At 41.8% G+C, this 20,434-nt stretch overlaps 1 protein-coding gene across 8 annotated transcripts; it reads left to right on the top strand.

The window, feature by feature from the left end:
- The first annotated feature begins 4,744 nt into the window (after nucleotides 1-4,744).
- On the top strand, nucleotides 4,745-19,643 carry rrbp1a (ribosome binding protein 1a). Of its 8 annotated transcripts, none has more exons than XM_030070783.1 (27): nucleotides 4,745-4,945; nucleotides 7,471-8,473; nucleotides 9,545-9,699; nucleotides 9,832-9,954; nucleotides 10,510-10,662; nucleotides 11,058-11,176; nucleotides 11,487-11,640; nucleotides 12,825-12,963; nucleotides 13,206-13,387; nucleotides 13,499-13,533; nucleotides 13,621-13,696; nucleotides 13,851-13,888; nucleotides 14,031-14,112; nucleotides 14,223-14,260; nucleotides 14,362-14,443; nucleotides 14,540-14,632; nucleotides 14,722-14,814; nucleotides 14,898-14,987; nucleotides 15,764-15,856; nucleotides 15,974-16,045; nucleotides 16,153-16,248; nucleotides 16,887-16,970; nucleotides 17,189-17,266; nucleotides 17,944-18,027; nucleotides 18,171-18,269; nucleotides 18,879-19,022; nucleotides 19,120-19,643. In XM_030070783.1, exons 2-27 carry the CDS (start codon nucleotides 7,489-7,491, stop codon nucleotides 19,156-19,158), a joined length of 3,426 nt encoding a protein of 1,141 aa, XP_029926643.1. In that variant the 5' UTR covers nucleotides 4,745-4,945; nucleotides 7,471-7,488; the 3' UTR covers nucleotides 19,159-19,643. The 8 variants fall into 8 exon arrangements, with proteins under 8 accessions (XP_029926643.1, XP_029926639.1, XP_029926644.1 ...); XM_030070779.1 differs by having other exon boundaries at nucleotides 13,848-13,888; XM_030070784.1 differs by having other exon boundaries at nucleotides 4,746-4,945; nucleotides 14,543-14,632.
- Nucleotides 19,644-20,434: the final 791 nt, after the last annotated feature.

Here is a 20,434-nt window from a genome sequence, read left to right as displayed (position 1 = left end):
GACAGTGTGGTGTATTAGGTAAGCTAGGAGGAAATGCCAGAGTACTCATGAGAATAACTTCCACCAACATGCATACTACATATCCTGCTTAGTGAGCAGCACTTAGCAACCCATTGTAAACAAATACATTTCTCTGCAATGAAAGGCCATTGTCAAAGTCTGATTAAAAGGTTTGACTAGATTTCTCAGCACTCACCTCATTCACTACACACTGTCCAACAGAGTTTGCAGTATACTTTATGTGTTTGTGTGTGTTGTGCACATACATATCAGGTTCCAGGATGTGCTTGTGTGTCATATGTGCTCACTGCTGGTGGCATTGCCTTTAGGAAGAGCAGTAAACTGGTTTATTTTGAACATGTTAATATGTATCTCAGTGTCTAGTCTAGTTTTTCCATTCAGAAAAACATAAGGAATAGGCCTGTTAAGATAAATAGCATATGAAGAAAAATACTGGTACAGCATGTTCACTTTTAACAAGCAAATGGCCTTATGTTCACTGTTAAACTTTATATTTATCAGCGCATCAGTTCTGTGGAGCAGTGAAAGCTGACGTTAAACTGAGAAGAGCAGGAAGGATTCTTGAGAATTGGTCGCATGTGTGTGCTGTATATACCTGTGTATGATTGGCAGGGTTTGTCAATATTGACAATACAACCTGACCTGTTAACAGTGACCTCTAGTGTTTAGTCAGTGCAGTGATTGGCTGAAACCCCGGACTACGACCAATGAGATCGCAACACATCACAAGCACACACAGCATATTTTCCCAGCTGTTTGCCAGCTGTTTGTTTGTTCAGAGCAAACAAATGCTTGACAGCATGCCCTTACAGAATTACTGCTCTGCAGGATTGACAGAGCAAACGCTCCATTTGGAACATGTGGAAAAAGTAAGACAGCCAAACATACTGATGCATCAGTTTTAAGGCATTTGCTCACAGTGACCTTACTGTGTTTTGCTGTCTTGGTTTATAAAACTACTTTTGAGACATAAACTCAGCATTTCTTTTGGCATTTTTTCCTTTTAGCTGCCTTCTGATAGATGCTTCGTAATTTATGGCAGAACTTTTTTTTTTCTTCCAGTTTTTGCTTTTATGACAAAAATAAAACTTCTGAAGCACTGACGTTTGGAGCCTCTGCATAGGAGGAGCAGTCCATGCTGTTCCTGGAGCTTGGCTGTATAAATTAAAGCATGTGTACAAGTCTGCTTGTTTCAAAGACCTATTTTGCTGATTTTGTGAAATACCTTATTGCCCTTGAGGCACGCTTAAATAATTTGGAGGCACCGAATGTACTATATGATAAATCAGATTTTGCACATATTCAGTGATTTCATAATAGTATCAGCTATTGGCCATGAATTAATTTTAGCTCATTTGTTTTCTTTATGATCACATTGTGTTTTACCAACTTTGCTTCTACACAATCCAATTATATGAGAGCAAAGGTAATGGAAATAGAATTATTTCAGATCTACCTTTTCTCCCTTGTCTCATGTCACGAAATACAAGTATTTGTCAACAAATACTTGTCTTTATACAAGTTATACAAATACAATTCTTTGATCACTGTGTAACACCCTGTGGTTGAGATGGTAGTTCAGTTAATGAACTAGAAAGAGCTAACATGCTTACAATGTCCCATCATCTGACTTGTGCTGACTGAGCCTGTGGGTATAGTTAGGTCTTCTATTGTGTCTCACAGCTCTCCACTGTTCAACTAGCAAATCAAGATAAATGCACACGGAAGCCTTGGAGGAGGAGCCGAGTTATGAAGCATGAATGCCTCCTGAAATAGAAACTCGGTGTCCTCTGAAGGGACTCACTAAAAAGATGCACCTGCAGGGTCTGCTGAAAAAAACTGAACTGACTTCTCCTCACATGCAGAAGTGAACAAAACTCTGTCTTCTCAATACCCATCCGATAAAACTGATGCATGTATGCAGTGACACCAGTAACCCATTCCAGTTCTCTCTATCTTGTACAGTCACTGACACAGGGCTTACTTTGTACTTTCCAGGAGAGCTGGCGACGCTTTGCAACTGATTTGGTTAGACACACAGACTCTTGCAGTATAAAAGAAGGGACACACCACCAGAGCTGGAGGTCTTGGACTCAAACAACGGAACATCTTCACCTCTCTTGCATACATATTATAAATAGCTGTTACAGTATTGTTCTTCAATGGGAGACATTTGCAGATTGTCTCTTATACAGAATTTTGAGCTTCATAAAACTCTGAGACGGTGTACATGATAATAACAATTATTGGATTCTAGCTAAGAGAATACATAGTGCCTTATATGGCAGCCCGGTAGAGGACTTCAGGAAATCCTCTACGGTCCTTTGGCTGATAATGCATTATGAAATATGTACTTTAGTATGTTTGCAATGTTTGCACAACATCCAACAGATTTTTTGTGAATTAAGAACCTATATTTAAGAACATAACTCTAAAGTTAAGGCTATCACAATCTAAAAGTCAGAATATTTTTGTTAGGTTACGTTAATAACAGTCAATATCCAAGACAGGAAACTAACAGTTTTGCATAACAATAATGTTTGTTACTACATCTATAATTCTGTCATCAGCACAGAAGTGAACAGCTGAATGAATGGACTGAAAAGTTCTGCAAGTTGCATGATTGGATCAATATTTTTTGAAGGTTAGTGTGCCCTTCCCTGCAGTGCTCTGCTAGGGTATTTTGCCCTTCTGCATACAACATCATTTCAAAGTCTGAATTGAATGTAATAACTGTTGGCAATACACTATTTAGGAGATTTATATGGTGTTTTAGAAGTGAAAAGGCTGGCTAACTAATCATGATGATCACATAACACCAAGCGGTACTATTAGTAGATGAACACTGATATTTTATAAAGTACACAGGAGCGAGGCTTGTGTACATTAAGTACAAGAGGGGGTTGTGAACTGGAATCTGGTCAGTGTTGAGCTGTCGGACGCTGGCATGAGTCACCGCAGGGCGTTGCAAATGAGAGAATGCAAAACCAGTATGAGAAAGGAGAGTGAAAATGTCACACATCACTGAGCTGAAACAATTCAAACGCAGGGTAGAATCATTTCGACACTTTGGTTCCTGTGTCTCAGTGAAGAGCACGGCCCAGAGGTTCATGAGACCAGTGGCTAAACAAGTGGTTGTACACTGTCAGTCACACACTCTCAAGATTGTATACTTTGATACAACATTGCATTGTTTCATAGAGCCCTTATAAAAAATGTTATTCTCCTTAAGTAAGTTCCAGGGAGTAATGTTTTAGAGCACTTTTAAAGTTACTGTTTTATGGCATGTTAGAAAAAGATCTTATTTTTATAAAGTGGTCATTTGGTATATTGTCATGAAATGAGAGGTAATATAAAATAAATGCTGACTAATTGCACAAACGTCAGAGCATGTGACAGGTCTTCTGTAACAAGAGTCTCCACTTATCAAATCAGTTTTCTTTGCAACTTGAGGAATGTTAACATCAAGGATGCTTGTGATAAGAATTTTTTCCTTCTTTTTTTTTTAATGACTGAGCACCACTGGCCTGCACACGGAGAGGATCTGATTTGATTATGTAGATGCGTCTGGCCATGTTCCGCGCTTAATTCGTGCATTTTACAAGACTGTAATGATGTATGAGCTGGTATTGATGTGCGTCCTTTGTGTTTTGAGATAAAGGAAGGTGTGGCAACAGGTTAAAAATATTCTGAGGAGGCGCAAGCAGGACTTTCACACCTTGGACGTCATTATAGTACCAACAATGTTATCCTGCAGGTTGACATTTGTGCATACAGAATGGGTGTGACAAGTGATGATAGCATGGGAAGCCTCTTGCTGGGTAATTTTTGGATATAAAATGATCCTCACAGGATGTCGCTGTGCGCTGAACTATGGATGGAGGAGGATGAAGGGGATGTGACTCCTGGTCTTGTATGAATGATGAATAAAGATTCCCTCCCTGTATGGTAGCATGTGTCTGTATATCATTATTATATCTAATGAGCTAAATGCTTATTGTTTAACATATAGACATGCTATAAAAATCACATATTTTGTCATAGTAAAGATGGTCAGACTAAGTGAGCCCAGTCATGTACAGGTGGGTGAAAAAACAACCATAAACCAAAGGAAAAAACAACATAAAGTGTCTTAATAAGCTGTTGCGCCACCAGAACCGCTTCAGAGCACCTTGGCATGGACTCTCCACGTGTCTGGGATGGGACTCTGCTGGGAGAGACATAACACCATTTTTCCAAAACACCATCACTTGATTTGGTGTTTTGACGATGGAGGTGGAGAGTGCTGCCTATCACATCGGTCCAAAATTGTCATCCTAGGCAAGGCTGCTCTCATCAGGATAGAAATGTGTCATCATAGGATAAAGCTGATCAGTCACAATAACTTAATGATTTGCAGAGACCAGGAGCCAGCAGATCCCCTCAGTGTAGGGGCCGATAGCAGTCTCTTGGTGTATGCCACACACTGTTTCCCAACACTATGCAGACCAGTGCCTATGTGTTTTTTTTTTTGTTTTTTTTTTTTGTGCCAGTCAACTCTCAATGTGCATTTATTAGTCTTTAGTGGTCGCTCAGCACCTTAAAAAGACACTTCTCACTGTTTTTTCCTGTAATTTGTCAGCCATATGCAGGCGAGAGACTACAACTCCCAGCAGGTTCATTTCCTGGTTGAGTGTATCCCAGCCAATCCGGTGCTTTCTGGATTAATGGTCGCTATCTAGGGCAAGGGGCCAGCGCGTCTAGCCAGCTCAAAGTGCCACGACTTCACAGACCACGGATTCTCCACTGGACTGAGGGAGAGCTCGGGAAAAAATCAAGTTAGCTAGAGAAAAAAGGTAGCTACACGCCTGACTTTCACCCACAGCCCAAAGCTTTCTGTCCTCCGCATCTCTCTCAAGCAAGCAAGCGTAGCTACATCAGAGAGGTAAGAGTGGGAATCTTGGATTTTTTTTTAAATTCACACAGCCAACGTTAGCTAGCTTGGAGAGCTAACTTCTGTGCCGCTAACTCCAAGGCTAACTAGTGTTACATAAAGCCAATTTTTTTTTTCTTTTACCCCAAAGTTACTTGAAAATCTTTGCGGTTTTGTGATCGCTGTCTAGTTAGTCCATACATGTATAATAGCTTTTGTAATGCAGTTTGCCGCAAATACTTATTAATGTTATGTAGCGGATGCAAGCCAAGTCCATTGATGGAGTGTTAGCTGCAAAGCTAGCTTGCAAATAATGATAAACCTCAGTGATATGTGTAAAAAAAGATTCGGGTGGTTAAATAGTACAGTTACTTTTCTGTTTCTATCTCGATAAGACTGGATAAATTACATAGGTCGCTCTCTAACGTTACACAGACATCTATAACTTTTTTTTTCTTCTTTTACTTCTATAGCAGTTTGTTGTAGTTAATGTTATAATATTGATTACCAGAGATACTTTTATTGGAGGTTGGTGTGTGTATGTGTTATGAAATGGGACAGTATGTGGATTGTTGTAAATGAATCAGTCTGATGGACCTCTCCATAACTGTCTGAATCCCAGTTGAAACGCAGCACTGGACTGATTAAACACTGAAGAGCAGCTCTGCCAGGGCATCTGCATATTGTACCAGAATTTAGTCAAGAGCTACAGGTTTTTGTTTTTTTTTTTTGGTTTTTTTTTTTTTGGTAAGTGAATCAGTTTTCTTTCCAAATCAGAGGCATTCAGGTGAAGACTGTAGTCTTTGTGAGAATGCACCCCCTGGAGGTATTCCGTTGACCATGTTGAATAAGAGGCTGACTTTATGGACTCCTAGAATATTTGTTTTAACCTTTACACCCCAGTGAGCTTTATCTTCTGCTCATCCTATCTTTCATGGACCAGAAAATGTACTTTTATCTCAAGAAAGTTGTCCTGACTTGGGACTTGCACAGTGGTCTTTTTTTTTTCTTCCTTTTTTTTTTTCTTTTTTTCTTTTTCTTTTTTTTTTGAGTGGAGATGCATGGATGTGTGACATCACAGATTAGGAGGCAGGGCAAACTCTTGGCTTTCATTCTAATGAATGGTGACTCTGAAGTAGTTCAGCTCTTTGGCGCTGCTCGCCTTGTGCACATTTTTTTTATGTTAAAATGTGAAGAGACACAGATGTTTTAGTGCATTTTAATATTTCCGACAGAATCACTGAATCACTGCCATCATAAATACAAGGTGTGATTGATTTTATTTTGTTTGAAAAAAAAAAAAAGTAAAATAGGTGTCAGTCTTTGTGTCGTTTCCCACAGTCAGATTTCCCCCCTGCAGGCTAAACATTCTGGTTTAGTGAACTGAGCTTTTGAAAGGCCCTTAGGGAAGAGTTGTTACAAGGGAGGAAATTAACACCAGTCACCAAATGTTGATCATTTTGCTGTCGCTGAAAAGTTTTCATCATCTGCTGTCTACTTTGGCATACAACTCTCCAATGTCTAGACGTTCTCTCATTCTAAAAATTCATATTTGGTTGGTAAAATAGCAAAATGAGTTGGTTTATTTAATAATCCATCTTTCCCTGTTCTATGGAAAAAATGAGAAAAATCTGAACCTAATTTCATTGTTATCTGTCTTTTTGAGAATATAAGAATGTATAGCACTCTCAGTAATGAAGTTGGGATATTAGTCTATGTTGTATGAGTTTCAAAATTGAAATGAATATGGTATTCAGCATGAGAGATTTTAATTAAAGCATACTAAAAGATAGACCAAGTATCCTCCAGGTGTTGTTATTTATTTAGATTTACTTTGTTTAACTTAGTAAGTTGCAGTAGTTGCAGTTCCTCATTGAACCATTGTACCCAATGCTGGCTGTAGGACTTGAGCAGTCTGTGTTTGATACTTGCTAATATGAGGTTGAAGGTGAATTTGAGCTTTTGAATGAATTTTCCTCACAAAGGAAGGCATTGTATGCAAGTTCGCTCTGTCCTCTGTTATATACTGTCTTCAGTCAGATTCAAGTTAAAAATGAAAATGAGTAACAGCGACACCTTGAGGCCTTTTGAGTTAACTCAGATAATGGTCCTATCTTATGAAAAGCTCTGTTTCTGAAACTCAGCTGCAGTCAGTTTCATATTGCTCAGGCATAGAAACACAAGTATTATTATTCCTCTTTAAATTCTGCAGGGAAAGCATGGTTACTAGAATTTTGGCTTGTTTATGAATTGTTTAGATTTTGTTTGCACTTGAGAAACAAACCCTTGAAAACAAGATCAAAGCATAGGAACAGGAAGACTTTCTTTAACTCTTGATTATGTTAAGTGTTTTTTCCTTTCGTAGAGCTCCCCTTTCAGTGGGTTATGGAAATTTCCTTGTTTTGCTAAAAAGAGACAAATATTTTAGTTAAAAACAGGTGTCCTACATCAGATTATGCCAGTATGAAAGTAAGCCATCATACTTCCTAACTTGTGATAAAAAGTCTATTATTGTTATATATTTTTCTCTTTGACAGGATAACCAAACCTGAAAAATGGATATCTATGACCCCCAGACTCTTGGGATTATGGTGTTTGGTGGATTCATGGTAATCTCTGCCATAGGGATTGCTTTAGTCTCCACCTTCTCCATGAAGGAGACTTCTTATGAGGAGGCACTGGCAAAGCAACGCCGAGAGTTGGGCAAAATGCAGCCGCCTCGCACTGATAAGAAGAAGAAGGACAAGGCATCTGAGAAGAAGAACCGTGGAAAGAAGAAGGAAGAAAAGCCGAATGGAAAAATCCCAGAGCCTGAGAGAATCCCAGAGGCCCCTGAAGCTGATCTTGTCCCTGAGCCTGCTTCTGCCCCTGTTGTAGCTGCTGCTCCTGCTCCTGCTCCTGAACCTGTCCCTGCCTTTGAGCCTAAGCCAGCTCCAGCCCCAGCACCCGCAGACACCCAGCCCAAGGCCACTGCTGCCCCAGGCCCAGTTGTTGTTGAGTCCTCACCTGCTCCCTCACCCAAAGATAAAAAGAAGAAAAAGGTGGCCAAGGTGGAGCCGGCCTCTACTCAGACAGCCCCAGTTGCCCCAGCTCCAGCCAAATCTGCCCCTGCCCCAGTCAAGTCTGCCCCTGCTTCTGCCCCTGCCTCTGCCCCGGCCAAGTCTTCCCCTGCTCCTAACTCTGCCCCTGCCACTGCCACTGCATCTGCCCCTCCCCCAGCCAAGTCTGCCTCTGCATCAGCCAAGTCAGCTCCAGCTCCAGCTCCAGCCCCGGTCAAGCCTGCCTCAGTCCCAGTCAAATCAGCTCCAGCTGCAGCTAAGTCTGCTGCTGCCCAGTCCAAGTCTTCTCAACCCCCAACCAAGTCTGCCCCAGCTCCCTCCAAGTCTGCTGTGCCCCCTAAACCTGCCCCAGTGCTAGAGGCTGTCATCAAAGAGGTCCCAGTGATGGCAGTGCCCCCAGTGGGATCTCAGCAGACTGCCACTGTTGCAGCAAAACCACAGGAGCCCAAGAAGAAGGCCTCCAAGAAAAAAAATGAAACTGGTAAGCAGACAACTGCAGTGTAGTCCAGATGGTAGAGAAAGGGTGCCTAAAAGCTTGCCTGTTGAAACCAACAGAAAATCAGTTCATGGAATGTTAACAAAAGGAACATCCAATTCTTACTGCAGAGCTATGTAGTAGGCAATTGTGTTAAGGTAACCCCTAGCTGAATGGCAGTCTGCTTGATCAGATATGGGTAGTATAAAATCAAGGCCTGACCAAATTTACTCTTTCGTTTTTCATATGTTTCATCTATATGTCTAGTGCCGCAGTAGAATAAGGTTGAATTATGCCAACATAACAAGCACCCAAATGTAAGCAATGTAAACAATAGAACTGCTGTGTCTTGAGAATGCATACATCAAAACATTGTTGTAACCCTACAATGATCATTGTTTACACTTGCGCTCTCTTTTGAATTGATGGAAGTGGTTGTATAGGCAGGAACTACATCAGCCATAACACTAGTGATGGTATAGCTCTCAGACTGGAAAGTGTTTGAAGGTGGGAGTGGGGGCACGTCTCCACAACTGACACACACATGCACATACAAACATAATCTAAAAGGTTAATGCCCTGTCAGTTCTGATGAACCTTGAGCTGTGGATCCATGGGAAGTAGTGCCAGTGGGCAGAGGTGGGCAATGTCTGGCACTCAGCTCTTGAGGGCATAGAGCACGCTGGCCTGTTCAAACACCACTGCCCTGTTTTGTTAGCTGACAAAGGCTCTCAGTGCCCCGACAATAGGGGGTTTCTCCTCTGCCTGAGGGTTGTCTCTGCCTGGTGCCACAGTGCCCCATCATTTTGCCAGCCCTAGCTGCCCAGGGCTCTGGTCCCAAAGGGGAACTCACAATCTGGCTGTTTCCTGAGGCAGTGTGGGAATTCAGTTTTATTGTAGCAGTCTAATGAGGCCCTCAAAAATATTTGGCTTTTACCCTTAAAGCATATCAGTGAAATAAATCAGCGTGCAAACTATCTGGACTTTGTTGAGATTTTCTTATTTTTTTGCTAATGTTGCTCTTTATTGCTTTGCTACTGTAAATTTCATTGTAATGCTGTTTCTGTGCCTCTCTAGCCGCAACAGTGGATTCAGCTGATGTCCCCCTGTACCTGCCTTACAAGTCTCTGGTTTCCACCATCAGTAGCATGGTGTTCAGTGAGGGAGAGGCTCAGAGGCTTATCGAAATTCTGTCGGAGAAGGCTGGCATCATTCAGGACTCATGGCAAACGGTATGGGAGACTGCAGACTGGGTGATGGGGAACACCAGCTGCAATGTTAAGGCACATAATGGATTGCTGAATGCTTGTGAGAGCTGGCAGATTATCAACTCTGGTGTCTCTGCATATGTGTGTGTTTTTCAGGCCACTCAGAAAGGAGATCCAGTGGCAATGTTGAAAAAGCAGCTGGATGAGAGGGAGAAACAGCTTGCAGCTGAACAAGAGGATGCTGCGGCAGCTAAGAACCGTCTTAGAGAACTCTCTAAGGTTAGCTGTATGTGTTGGCCATCTCTGCTTACAAAAAACTGCACTGAAATTTGACACTTCTTTTCACAGAAGTGTTTCCCTTCAGAGTCAGCCAGAGTCTGGCCTAGGCTACCATGTGTCTTTGGTGGGTCAAGCCACTGACTCCTAACCCAGTGCACAAAACCTGGAATGAATAAGAAAATCCCAGAAAACATTAAAAAAAAAAAAAAAAAAAAAAAAACCTGGTGAAACATTTCTGATTTAGTCAACCTGCAGTATTTTAATTAATAATGCTGCAAATCACATTAAACAAATTCATGCTTCTGTTCCAAACTGATTTCAAGAAAACCTCGGAGTAATTACATCTTATTTTTTTTTTCATAAAGAAGTTTTGCTTTTGCTAGCCCTACAACTCTGCATCAGTGCTGCTGATTTTTACTTGAGGAAATGACCGATCGTCATTTGTCTACTCCCAACAAAGGGACATGCAAACTTCCTGAAACCGCTCTTGGCTGCTGGCCACAGACTTGTTAAAGGTAATCCAGACGTGACTCTTCCTTTCTTTGTGCCAATCAGGAGCTGGCTGCTGAGAAATCCAAGGTGGCCAGTGTTGAGACCAGGCTGAGTTCCCAGCTGAGTAAGCGAGAGCAGGAGATGATTGCTCTGCAAGCTCGCATGCAGGCCAGTTACCAGGACCATGTAGCCCAGACCCAGAGGCTCAATGCCAAGGTCAGTTCTCATAGACAAATGTTTGAATATATATGGAAATCAAATTTGTTCAAATGTAACTGATTTGTATTGTTTGTGAGGAGTTGGTTTGCTGCTTTTTTTTTTGTTAAGTGAAAATAACATTGCACATGCTATGCGGTTCAAGTTCTCAAAATGTCAGTAGGAGGAAAGCATTTTCTCCTGCTAATGGTCTGCTTTCATTACATGTTCCTATAGAGAAATTTAATTTTAATCACAATTTTAAGAGGGATGTGTTGCTTATGGCTAGTTCATCAAAAATAACATGTTGCAAAGTGCTTATACTGAAATAAAACATAGGGGGAAAATAAATGTTTAAATGAGGCGTGAGTGAGTTGACTGCTCATTAATTTCCATATATTTCCATCAACTGTCAGATCCTCAGCCTGCAGGACCAACTGGAGAAAGGTCCTAATGCCCAACTGGCCCGTCTGCAGCAGGAGAACTCCATTCTCCGTGATGCCCTCAACCAGGCAACTAGCCAGGCTGAGAGCAAGTGAGTGGTTCCCAGAGCCTATGCGGGCATGGCAGGAACTAATCTGCATTAGTCTGGAGGAAAGAAAACTGATAGCTGAGAATCAGTAATGAGCAGATTCATGAAGTCATGTATTTTACCTCTTAACACTGGGATTTTGACAGTTTAATTTCAATGTAGAGTACAGTATGTACCATTATGAGCTCACAGGTATGTCTGTGGAGTCTGATAGTATCCAGATTTTGGGGCTGGCCTGAGTTCAGCCTGTGTGTGTGTCAGGCATGAATTGTGCCTCACCCTCATTCTCCTTCTCTCTCTTTGGCTTCCGCAGACAAAATGCAGAGCTGGCCAAGCTGCGTCAGGACTGTGCTAAACTGACCAAGGAGCTTGGGGAGAAGACAGAGAGTCTGCAGGCTGATGAGCACATCAAAAGAAGCCTGGAGGCCAAGGTCACTGCTGCTGAGAAGCAGCTCTCCGTGCTGCAGGTTGGCTCATCCTGTGGGAACACCACATCCTCTCTATTGCAGTGACTGTGAATGTGATGAGTCTAACTTGATTACCTTTAATGCAGCATTGGTGAAATTTCCTATTATTCTTCAGGCCAGTTAGTTTTCATATTTTCTCCAAATGATAAGCCAAGCCCTTGCCCACCTGTCCCCCTGCCCTCTAATGCTGTGTCATGGGAAGTTTGATAGCCTTGTAATCACAGAGCCTGGGGCTGGGCTGGAATGCAGCCACACAATAACGGGGCTGCAGGGGAAATGCTTTTCAACACCAGCTGGAATGCGTGCGTGCCCAAGCATCACTCCGCTTCAGCCCTCTATAACTATAAGTAAAAGAGCAGGCAGACACTGACACTGCATCTGACGTGACTTTTAAACATGAAGTATTCCACTGCATCATATTTTCTTTTCATTTGTTGTACAGTACTTAACACATACTAAGCCTTTGCATTCACATACTCATGGAATGTTGTTTGCCTGAACTATTATGGTACATGCAGAGCAAGTGAGTCAGCACTTCCTGACAGTTAAGTGTTCATTCTGTCTAATCATTTACTAACATCCCTTCCAGGAGTTTAAGGTCTATCAACATGTTATGCAATGGTTTAGGCCTGTAGTCAATATACACATGTTGAAGGCTTTTGGATGAAGAAGGGATGATGTTTTTGATCCTATGAACCAATTCTTTGACTCGAGAGCAGTTTGCCTGTTTAAAATATGAATGCATAGCTGGACTTAATGGTAATCTCCACACAAACATTAGAAATTTGCATTAGCTGCAGCTACTGAATTTGTTGTCACAGCAGTTGGTTACCAAGTCATCGCTATAATCACCTTAAACTAAAACACTTCCAAGTTCCAAATAAGGATTATTTTGACCAACATGATGTGTGTTTCACTGCACTTAACTTTTCATTGTTATTTCTCCAGCCATTTCTCAGGCCAGAGGATACTGAATAATGTTAAAACCTGTAACTATCTAGAAAAATATAACCAACTCTTTTTGTTTTGACTGTGGGGAGAAAAGCTATCATTTGGAGGATTCCTTATAGGAATGGGGCATGATCTGCTGGTGTACTACTGTAGACTTGCATGTCATCAGTGCAGAGTGAGTCTTTGCTGCCCCCTGCTGTTTTTTGACAAACTTATGTTCATTTGTCTGTCAGGCCAGTCATGCAGAGGGTGAGCAGGCTTTACAGAGGAGACTGGAGGAGGTGTGCGAGGAGCTCCGGGCAGCACAGAGCAACAACAGCACCCTGCAGGCCAGCATGGAGAAGGCCCAGCAGGACAGCAGCACTGTCTCAGGTCAGGGAAATTAGTGCATTGTGGAAGAGAATGGGATCACAGTTTTGAACAGATCAGAGATATGATTTGGCATACAAAGAGTGAAGGGTTAAAGGGGGAAATTATTTGGATTTTAGATGCCATACATTGTGAAATTAGTGGGCCGTGGGATTTTGCTGGAACTGGCGATGGGTTTGCAGAATACGAAATATTGAGAATAGGCAGTGAGTGCTTTCTTTTGACAGTGATCCCTGTCCCTACAGAGCTTCAGCTGCGTGTTGCAAGTATGGAGTCTGAGGTTAGGGAGCGCTCTGCCCAGGTGGATGCCCTCACTGCTCAGCTGGAGCAGACTCAGGGAGAGAAGAGGCAGCTTGAGCAGCAGGTGGCCTCCATCAACTCACTGCGAGAGGCAAGTCAGAACAAAAAGGAGGAGGATAACAACCAGGTAAGACACTTTTGTCTGCAGAGACTGTTTGGCAGTTTTGCAAACTGGTCACATGACTGAAAACACCATAAGTTTGATTTCTAAAGATGTTGGTCATGTATTATTTGGCAGGTGAATTCAGCAGAACTGGAACAGCTAAAGCTCAGGTAAGTGTTTGATCCTTCTCACTTCAGAGTTAACGTCAGATCCAGATCTATTCCAGACCTTAATTAAAAGCTTGCATCCTCTTTCAGCCTCCAGGAGAGGGACAACCAGTTAAACACGCTTCACGAGGAACTGAAACAGATACAGATGAAGCAGGAAGCAGCTGTAAGTGATAAAGCATCTCTCTGTTCATCCATTGCCATATGGATACTGTCTAAATAGTATCACTCCTTGATTATTTAAGAAGATTATTTTTCTAATTGATACATACATTTTGTCATCTTCTCTGCTGATCACAATCAACTTGCTGTTCTAGCAGGAAAACACTTCTGATGATCTACAACAGAGAAATAACAGGTATGGCCCTTTTGGCTGGCAATTCATTTGGCTCAGGTCTTGCAGGCTTGCCACTTAGTTGTTATATTATTCCAAAACATGTTATAAATACATATGTATTTTTTAGATCTTTATCCAAACTGTTTGTCCCTATTCATTTTAGTGAAGATGCCAGCCTTATAGCGTCGCTTCAGGATGAGCTTAAAAATGTCAAAGAAGAAATGGAGCAACTGAAGAGTACACCAGTAAGCTTACCCTCCAGTTTGTTGCATGTTTCTGCCTCAAAGGTCGCCACATAACACAGAAACATAATCAGCTCCATTGACCCTTTCGTATTTCCTGTTTGTTTCAGCAGACAGATAACTCTGCAGAGCTGGCACTACTGCAGAGCAGGTAAGTCACTGAGCCTCTCATAGTAAACTTTACAATCTCACACATTATCAGTCCTAGTAATTTGATCTTGCCTGCTTTGTTTATTATTGTTCTTTGGCTAGTCTGACTGAGAGGGATGCCCTAGTTACGTCGCTACAAGAGCAGCTGAGAGAAGCAAGGGAAAAATCACCAGCCGATGATGGTGTAAGAGCATTTGCAGCCGTACAGCTTCCAGCATGATACTGATTCCACAGCTTTGCTCTTAATCGCCTCCCTGATCACGATATCCATTTTTCTCAGCAGGACATGATTGCACAACTGACAGCATTTCAAACTGAAGCCAAAGAAACTCTTCAGACACTTTTCCCACAGATACCCCTGGAGACAGAGCAGGTAGGAAAGATGTCACAGATTTCGCAAATGAGGAGCTCTATAAAATAATGGTCATGTTAATTATTCATGCCTGCTTTTCCACCACTCAGGCCGACTGGTTACAAGCCTTTGCACAGAAAGCTCAGGAGGCTCTCACTCACAGCCAGCAGAGCCAGGAGTCTCAGTCGAACACAGAGTTGCCTGTAAGCCATAACGATGTACTATTTCTGTATACACGTTTGAATTAGCCTGGCGGAAAAGGTTCTGATTGTTATGTCTCCTTCAGGAGTTGCTCGAGAAACTGAAGGAGGCCGAGGAGAGCCATGGGACACTGCAGGCCGAGTGTGAACAGTACAGGACAGTCTTGGCTGAAACGGTGAATGACTGCTATGACATGCAACCGGTTTATATTATGTTTGGCCCATATCCAGTAATATCACATATCATGACATTTGTAGCCATATGCAATATTTTCCGCAATATTGAAGTCCACCGCAGACTACTGCCCAAAGTCGCAGGACCATAGCCAAACCAAAGCAGACAACTTTTTTTATTATTATTATTATTGAGTGTAGTTATTTTGGTGGCATCATTGTGAAAGGTGTTAGACGTTTCAGTTTAATATTTATATACAATTCTCAGACTTTGTGTAATAATAGCATAACTGTTTGCAGCCTTTGATATAATATTTAATTTTGTTTCAGATGTATTGTTTTATTTGACTTCTTTTTTATTTAAAAGAAGTCAAATTATTGGCACAGCACAGTTATTTATACAACAGTTTAATGGCTGCACAGAGTAACTAATAGCATGCCTAGGTAGTTTTTAGTTTTGATTAATTTGCAGTTTCTGTACATATAGAACAGTAAATCTGGTTTTAATGAGAAGCATTTAGAATTAAGTAAGTGGATTTAAAAAAAAAAAAAAAAAGTCTCACAAATATCATGATAATATTGAAAATTCTGATATTTCAACAAAACAATAACATGATATAAAATTTTGGGTATCGCTCAAGCCAAATCTATATACATGTTCAGTGGTCTCTAAAAATAAGCTAAATCGATATGTGCATTGATTTATGTGTAAGTACGTCAACAGGGGTAAGTTTATAGGTTTTGTCTTATCTTTTTATTTTATTTTTTTATCCCTCAGGAAGGAATGCTGAAAGACTTGCAGAAGAGTGTGGAGGAGGAAGAGCTGGTATGGAAAACCAAGATGGCTGCCACAGAGGAGCAGTTGAGGACGGTGAGTTCTGTTGTACTATAATACGTCTTTATTGACCATCAGCTACACCACTTTGTGTGGCTCCCCTCGCTGTGCTCTGTTTTTCCTAACAGTAGACCCTTTCTCGCTCTCTCCCAGGCTTTGGAGAAGGCCCACACACTGGAGGCGGCTGTGGAGAGCTTGAAGACTGAAAACCAAAGTGTAGATCAGGTGGGAAATAATGCCACATGCACTTGTAATCGTCTCTCGAGGTAAGCTGTCAGGTTGTGGTACATGTGTTCTGCTATATAAAACTGTCTCTTTGGATCCCTCTGCAGTTGAAGGAGCAGGTGATGCTTCTGGAGGCCCAGCTGGAGAAGCAGTCAGAGTCTGCCACATCAGACAGCCAGGGGAGCTCTGAGGAGATGGCACAGGTACTGTCGCTCTTCACCCCTTTTTAACTGCATGATGCACGTCATTCAATTTTTTTCCCTCCTATTTGTAGTTATCCTGTTTAGCAATATTTTAAGTGAGCGGTGCACACACTTAATGGTGAGTAAGCCTGTGGCTGGTCGACAAAACTCCTTGCTATTTGCATTTGCATCTTCACTGGAGCATTGTTGACCTTCAGTAATGTCTTTTACATCAACAGCACTTCATATCACATTGCTAATTACCTTGTCTGATGATTCCGTGACATGAACACTGAAAGCAATTCAAAGTGTATTTTTCATGCAGCATTTACTCCCACAAGAGGGAGACAAATTGTACACAACTAGGAAGTTCCTTACTGCAGTTTTTAAAAATGTGTATTTCTTTGTTGATGTTGTGATGTGTCACCTTGAGATAACTTCTCTGATGATTTGAGGCTATACACATAAAATCAAAATTGAATTGAGCTGAAATACATTGGAAAGAGTCAGATAAAAAATCTGTATTCACTATTAAATATGCTTTAATCTGTGGCGTTGATGCTCTCTGCCGAATTCTGACCAACTACACTTGTGTATTTACAGCCACAGCTATTCACTGAGTGATATTTATTCCTCTCTGCTCTGTGCTGTGTATCCAGCTGAAGCTGCTGCTGTCAGAGTGCCAGAGCCAGTTGGACTCGGCCCAGAAGGAGGCCCAGGCACACAAGGTGGAGCTCGCACAGGTAAGTCTATATTCCCATCCTCTGGACAAAAGCACTTAGACATTTGGCTCCCTGTGCAAGTGATTTCTATGAGCTGTGGCATTTCAAGGAATTCATAGGTGTTTCTCCTTGATCCGCACAACCAGCTGGGAAGGTAACCAGTGACGTGTAACACAAAAGGGGTTCGTGGATGGATGTAGGTTATGTAACCAGTGACGAGCAACGGCTTCCTGTTTCAGGTCAAAGAGCAGCTGAGCGAAGCCACGATGCGGGCTCAGCGAGAGCAGAACGGCCCAGCTGAGGCTCAACCCAGTCAGGTCAGGGTGCAAAGGTCACAGGGCACCCTTCACTTCCTGTCGGAGAGTACTGGACAGTGGATTCCGCTGACTAGGCCAGAAACTAAAAAATGCCCTATTAGATATCACGCGCCTAAGTTTGGCTACAGTCTGGCAGAAAACTCAGAAATTTGTCATGGATTTACATGCAGCAAATTTATTATGGACCTATTTGGATTATGGGGCAGTCGTATACACCCTCTGCTGCATGAACAGACTTTGGTCAAAGCCGTGTCCTGAATGAGGGATGTTTCCACAGTACCAGGATATTGAGTAACAAATGATTCTGTTGCAGTATTTCCAGTCTGTCCAGTACTTCCAGACCCAGCAGCTGTTTATGCTAACCACTGTTTGCATTGACCAAGTGCGCTGTCTGCTCCACATTAACCACTGCTGTTTTTCATCTTTCTTGGCATGCTCACTTTTTCTCCTCACTTCTCAGATATTTGTTTTGAATGATTCTTAGCGTCAGCGAATTTTGCATTTGACTTGAACCTTTTGCCTGAATTTGTCTGAGAGGTGAACTAACTTGGCACACAGGTTGAACAGCTTTTGCGTGTTTGTGCGTGCGGGCAAGTAGTAGTGGCACAAAGAGTGTTTACATACTCACATTTATGTGCTCATAACATGCATGTGTGAATGTATTTGTCTGTCATCAGGTCCGGTGTGAGTTGAATCAGACAACAGAGAAGCTGCTCGGGGAGGAGGCTCGGACGCAGCAGCTCTCTGAGGAGTACGAACAGGTGCTGTCTGTTTTTGTAGCAGCCATTAAGTAAATACTGTGGCTGTGAAAACGGGAATATTCAGCTGAGCAGATCTGTGCAAAGACAAGTTGTATAAACAGACAGTGGGTAACATCTTTGTCCAATTTGCTGTCTTATCTCAGGCGCAGAAGACTGTATCAGAACTCCAAGCTCAACTGGATCTCCTGAAGACCGCTGGAGATTCACCGCAGGCTGACACAGAAGATGTTGCTCAACTAAAGGTGTTGTAACAAATAATGCTCTAAGACCTGACCTTTAGCCATGATCCATGCTTTTATTTTATCACTACTAGACTATTGTAGCTCCCTGTGTACCTACAAAACCCAGCAGAGAGTCTGCAGATTACTGTTGAATGCTGCAGTGAATTACCCCCTATTTTCACTTTTCTTCAATGGCTACCAATCCAATTCAGGATTGTCTTAAAATAGTATTGATTTTTTTTTTTTTTTTTTCAAGGCATGAGGTATTTGTGCTAGTGTAAAGCTGTATCTCAGAGGTTTTAACAGCGGCCTCAAAATATCCTCAGGCGGAGCTTTTCTGGTCACTTCATGGACCAAATTGAAGATTATATTTTATTGAGCTTCCATCATACCAGATAGCTTTAAAATGACCTGGCCAGGTCAGTCAGCCCTTGAAAAACATTTTTTTTTAGGCTGGCTTTAACCTGAACTATCGTCTGTGCTGTGTTTTGACATTTAAACTCTTGTGTATTACTCCTTTTGTGAAGAGTTGCCCCAGTTTATCTTACATAATGTGTGAACAGTGTCCAAGTGGTGTTTTGAGTTTACAAATCTGACCTGAAGTAATGTTTCACACTGCTGTCGGAATAGGAGCGTCTGGAGAAGGAGAAGAAGCTGTCCAAAGACCTGGGCCAGGCGGCCACCAAGCTCCAGCAGCTTCTCAAAGCCACTCAAGAGCAGCTCACCAAAGAGAGGGACACGGTCAGAACATTGCAGGAGCACCTGGAGAGCAAGGTGAGAGCACTGACTCTGCTCTGTGCATCTCTGTGCCTGAATTGGTTTGACCCGCCTGCTTGTTTATTCTGACATGTTTCTTTTGTGTGTTTTCAAGGGAGAGTATGTGGAGCTGAAGGAAGGAACGTCTGTCTGAGACTAAGACTGCAGACACTACACAAAACTACCAAATATGCCTTATGATTACCATAGTTATGCATTCCAAAACTTTTTTTTTCTCTTGTACTGTAGTTAATTGCATTTGTTGCAACTTTAGGAATCAGATGTTTGATATTATGAAGATTTCAATGTAAGATTAGAGGAGAAATCCTGCTGCAAACTTTATTGAAACCCACATTCCATCAACAATTCTGGCTATGTCAGAAGTTATTTATCCCCCTGCCTTATCCCACATATTTCCCCATAGTTCAGTGTTAAAAGGGAAACTGATTGTACGTCAAACGTACATCAACCTGTGCAATTACTTTGTATGTGTCTTTTCTATGTGGTTGAATGATGGGAACATTTTATGGTACAACGATGCAATACATTTCGGGTACGCTACCCTCTGTAGCTTACTGCCAACGACCCAGTATGAATTTGAATTTGTATGAATGAATAAACTACAGTGTAGCTATGTGATTGCCTGTCTGTGATTCTTCAGCATTTACTGTACATGTACTGTACAGCAGGAAATATTAGACAAAGCAAAGACTCAGTTGAATTGACTACTTGATTTGTGAAGATACTGAATTAGTTTCAGATCCAGTGACAAACACAAAACATCAAACTGCTGGTAGGTATGTATCTATTTACCAAACATAATGGACTGCAATGATGGACAGCCCAGTTCTGAAGGCATCCTCAGGCATCACAGTGAAGGTTAAAAAATATTTGTCATGTCTTTTTTTTTTTTTTTTAAAGCAGTCTTGGTACAAATTTTACCTCCAGTGTGCAGAAATTAGAGAAGTCAAGGCTCAAAGTGGGCCGGCAAAACCTTGATCTGGTTGGAAATGTGTTCACAAATGCAAGTATTTTTGGTTGTGTTGTTGGGGATTCATGACCCCATGGATGAGCGCTATGCTGGATTATAATAGCATTTCGTCATGGATAATACCGGGCTGCTGATGTACCAGACATCCTGGTGATGACTCCAGGCCTTTAAATGATCCACTCAGTTCAGAGAATTAATTATACACACAGCTGATGATTAGCTGCTTTTATCTGCTCATTCCAAAATGGCCTCTGTGGCTTTTATTCAGTTGCTCCATTTGGACTCCTTTAAACTAACAGTGGATGTGGCTACAAATCACTGGCAGTTGCTCACTTGCCAATGCAAAGAATCCAATTTTATTCCCTTTATATGCCCCACTCACCACATAGAGTACAGGGTTTTAGGCATGTACGGACTATGTCTGGCAAGAAATGGTCAG

Source organism: Myripristis murdjan, chromosome 15 (assembly GCF_902150065.1).
Source record: "Myripristis murdjan chromosome 15, fMyrMur1.1, whole genome shotgun sequence".
In the NCBI taxonomy this organism is placed as follows: Eukaryota; Metazoa; Chordata; class Actinopteri; order Holocentriformes; family Holocentridae; genus Myripristis; species Myripristis murdjan.
This window is presented reverse-complemented; position numbering and strand designations above follow the sequence as displayed.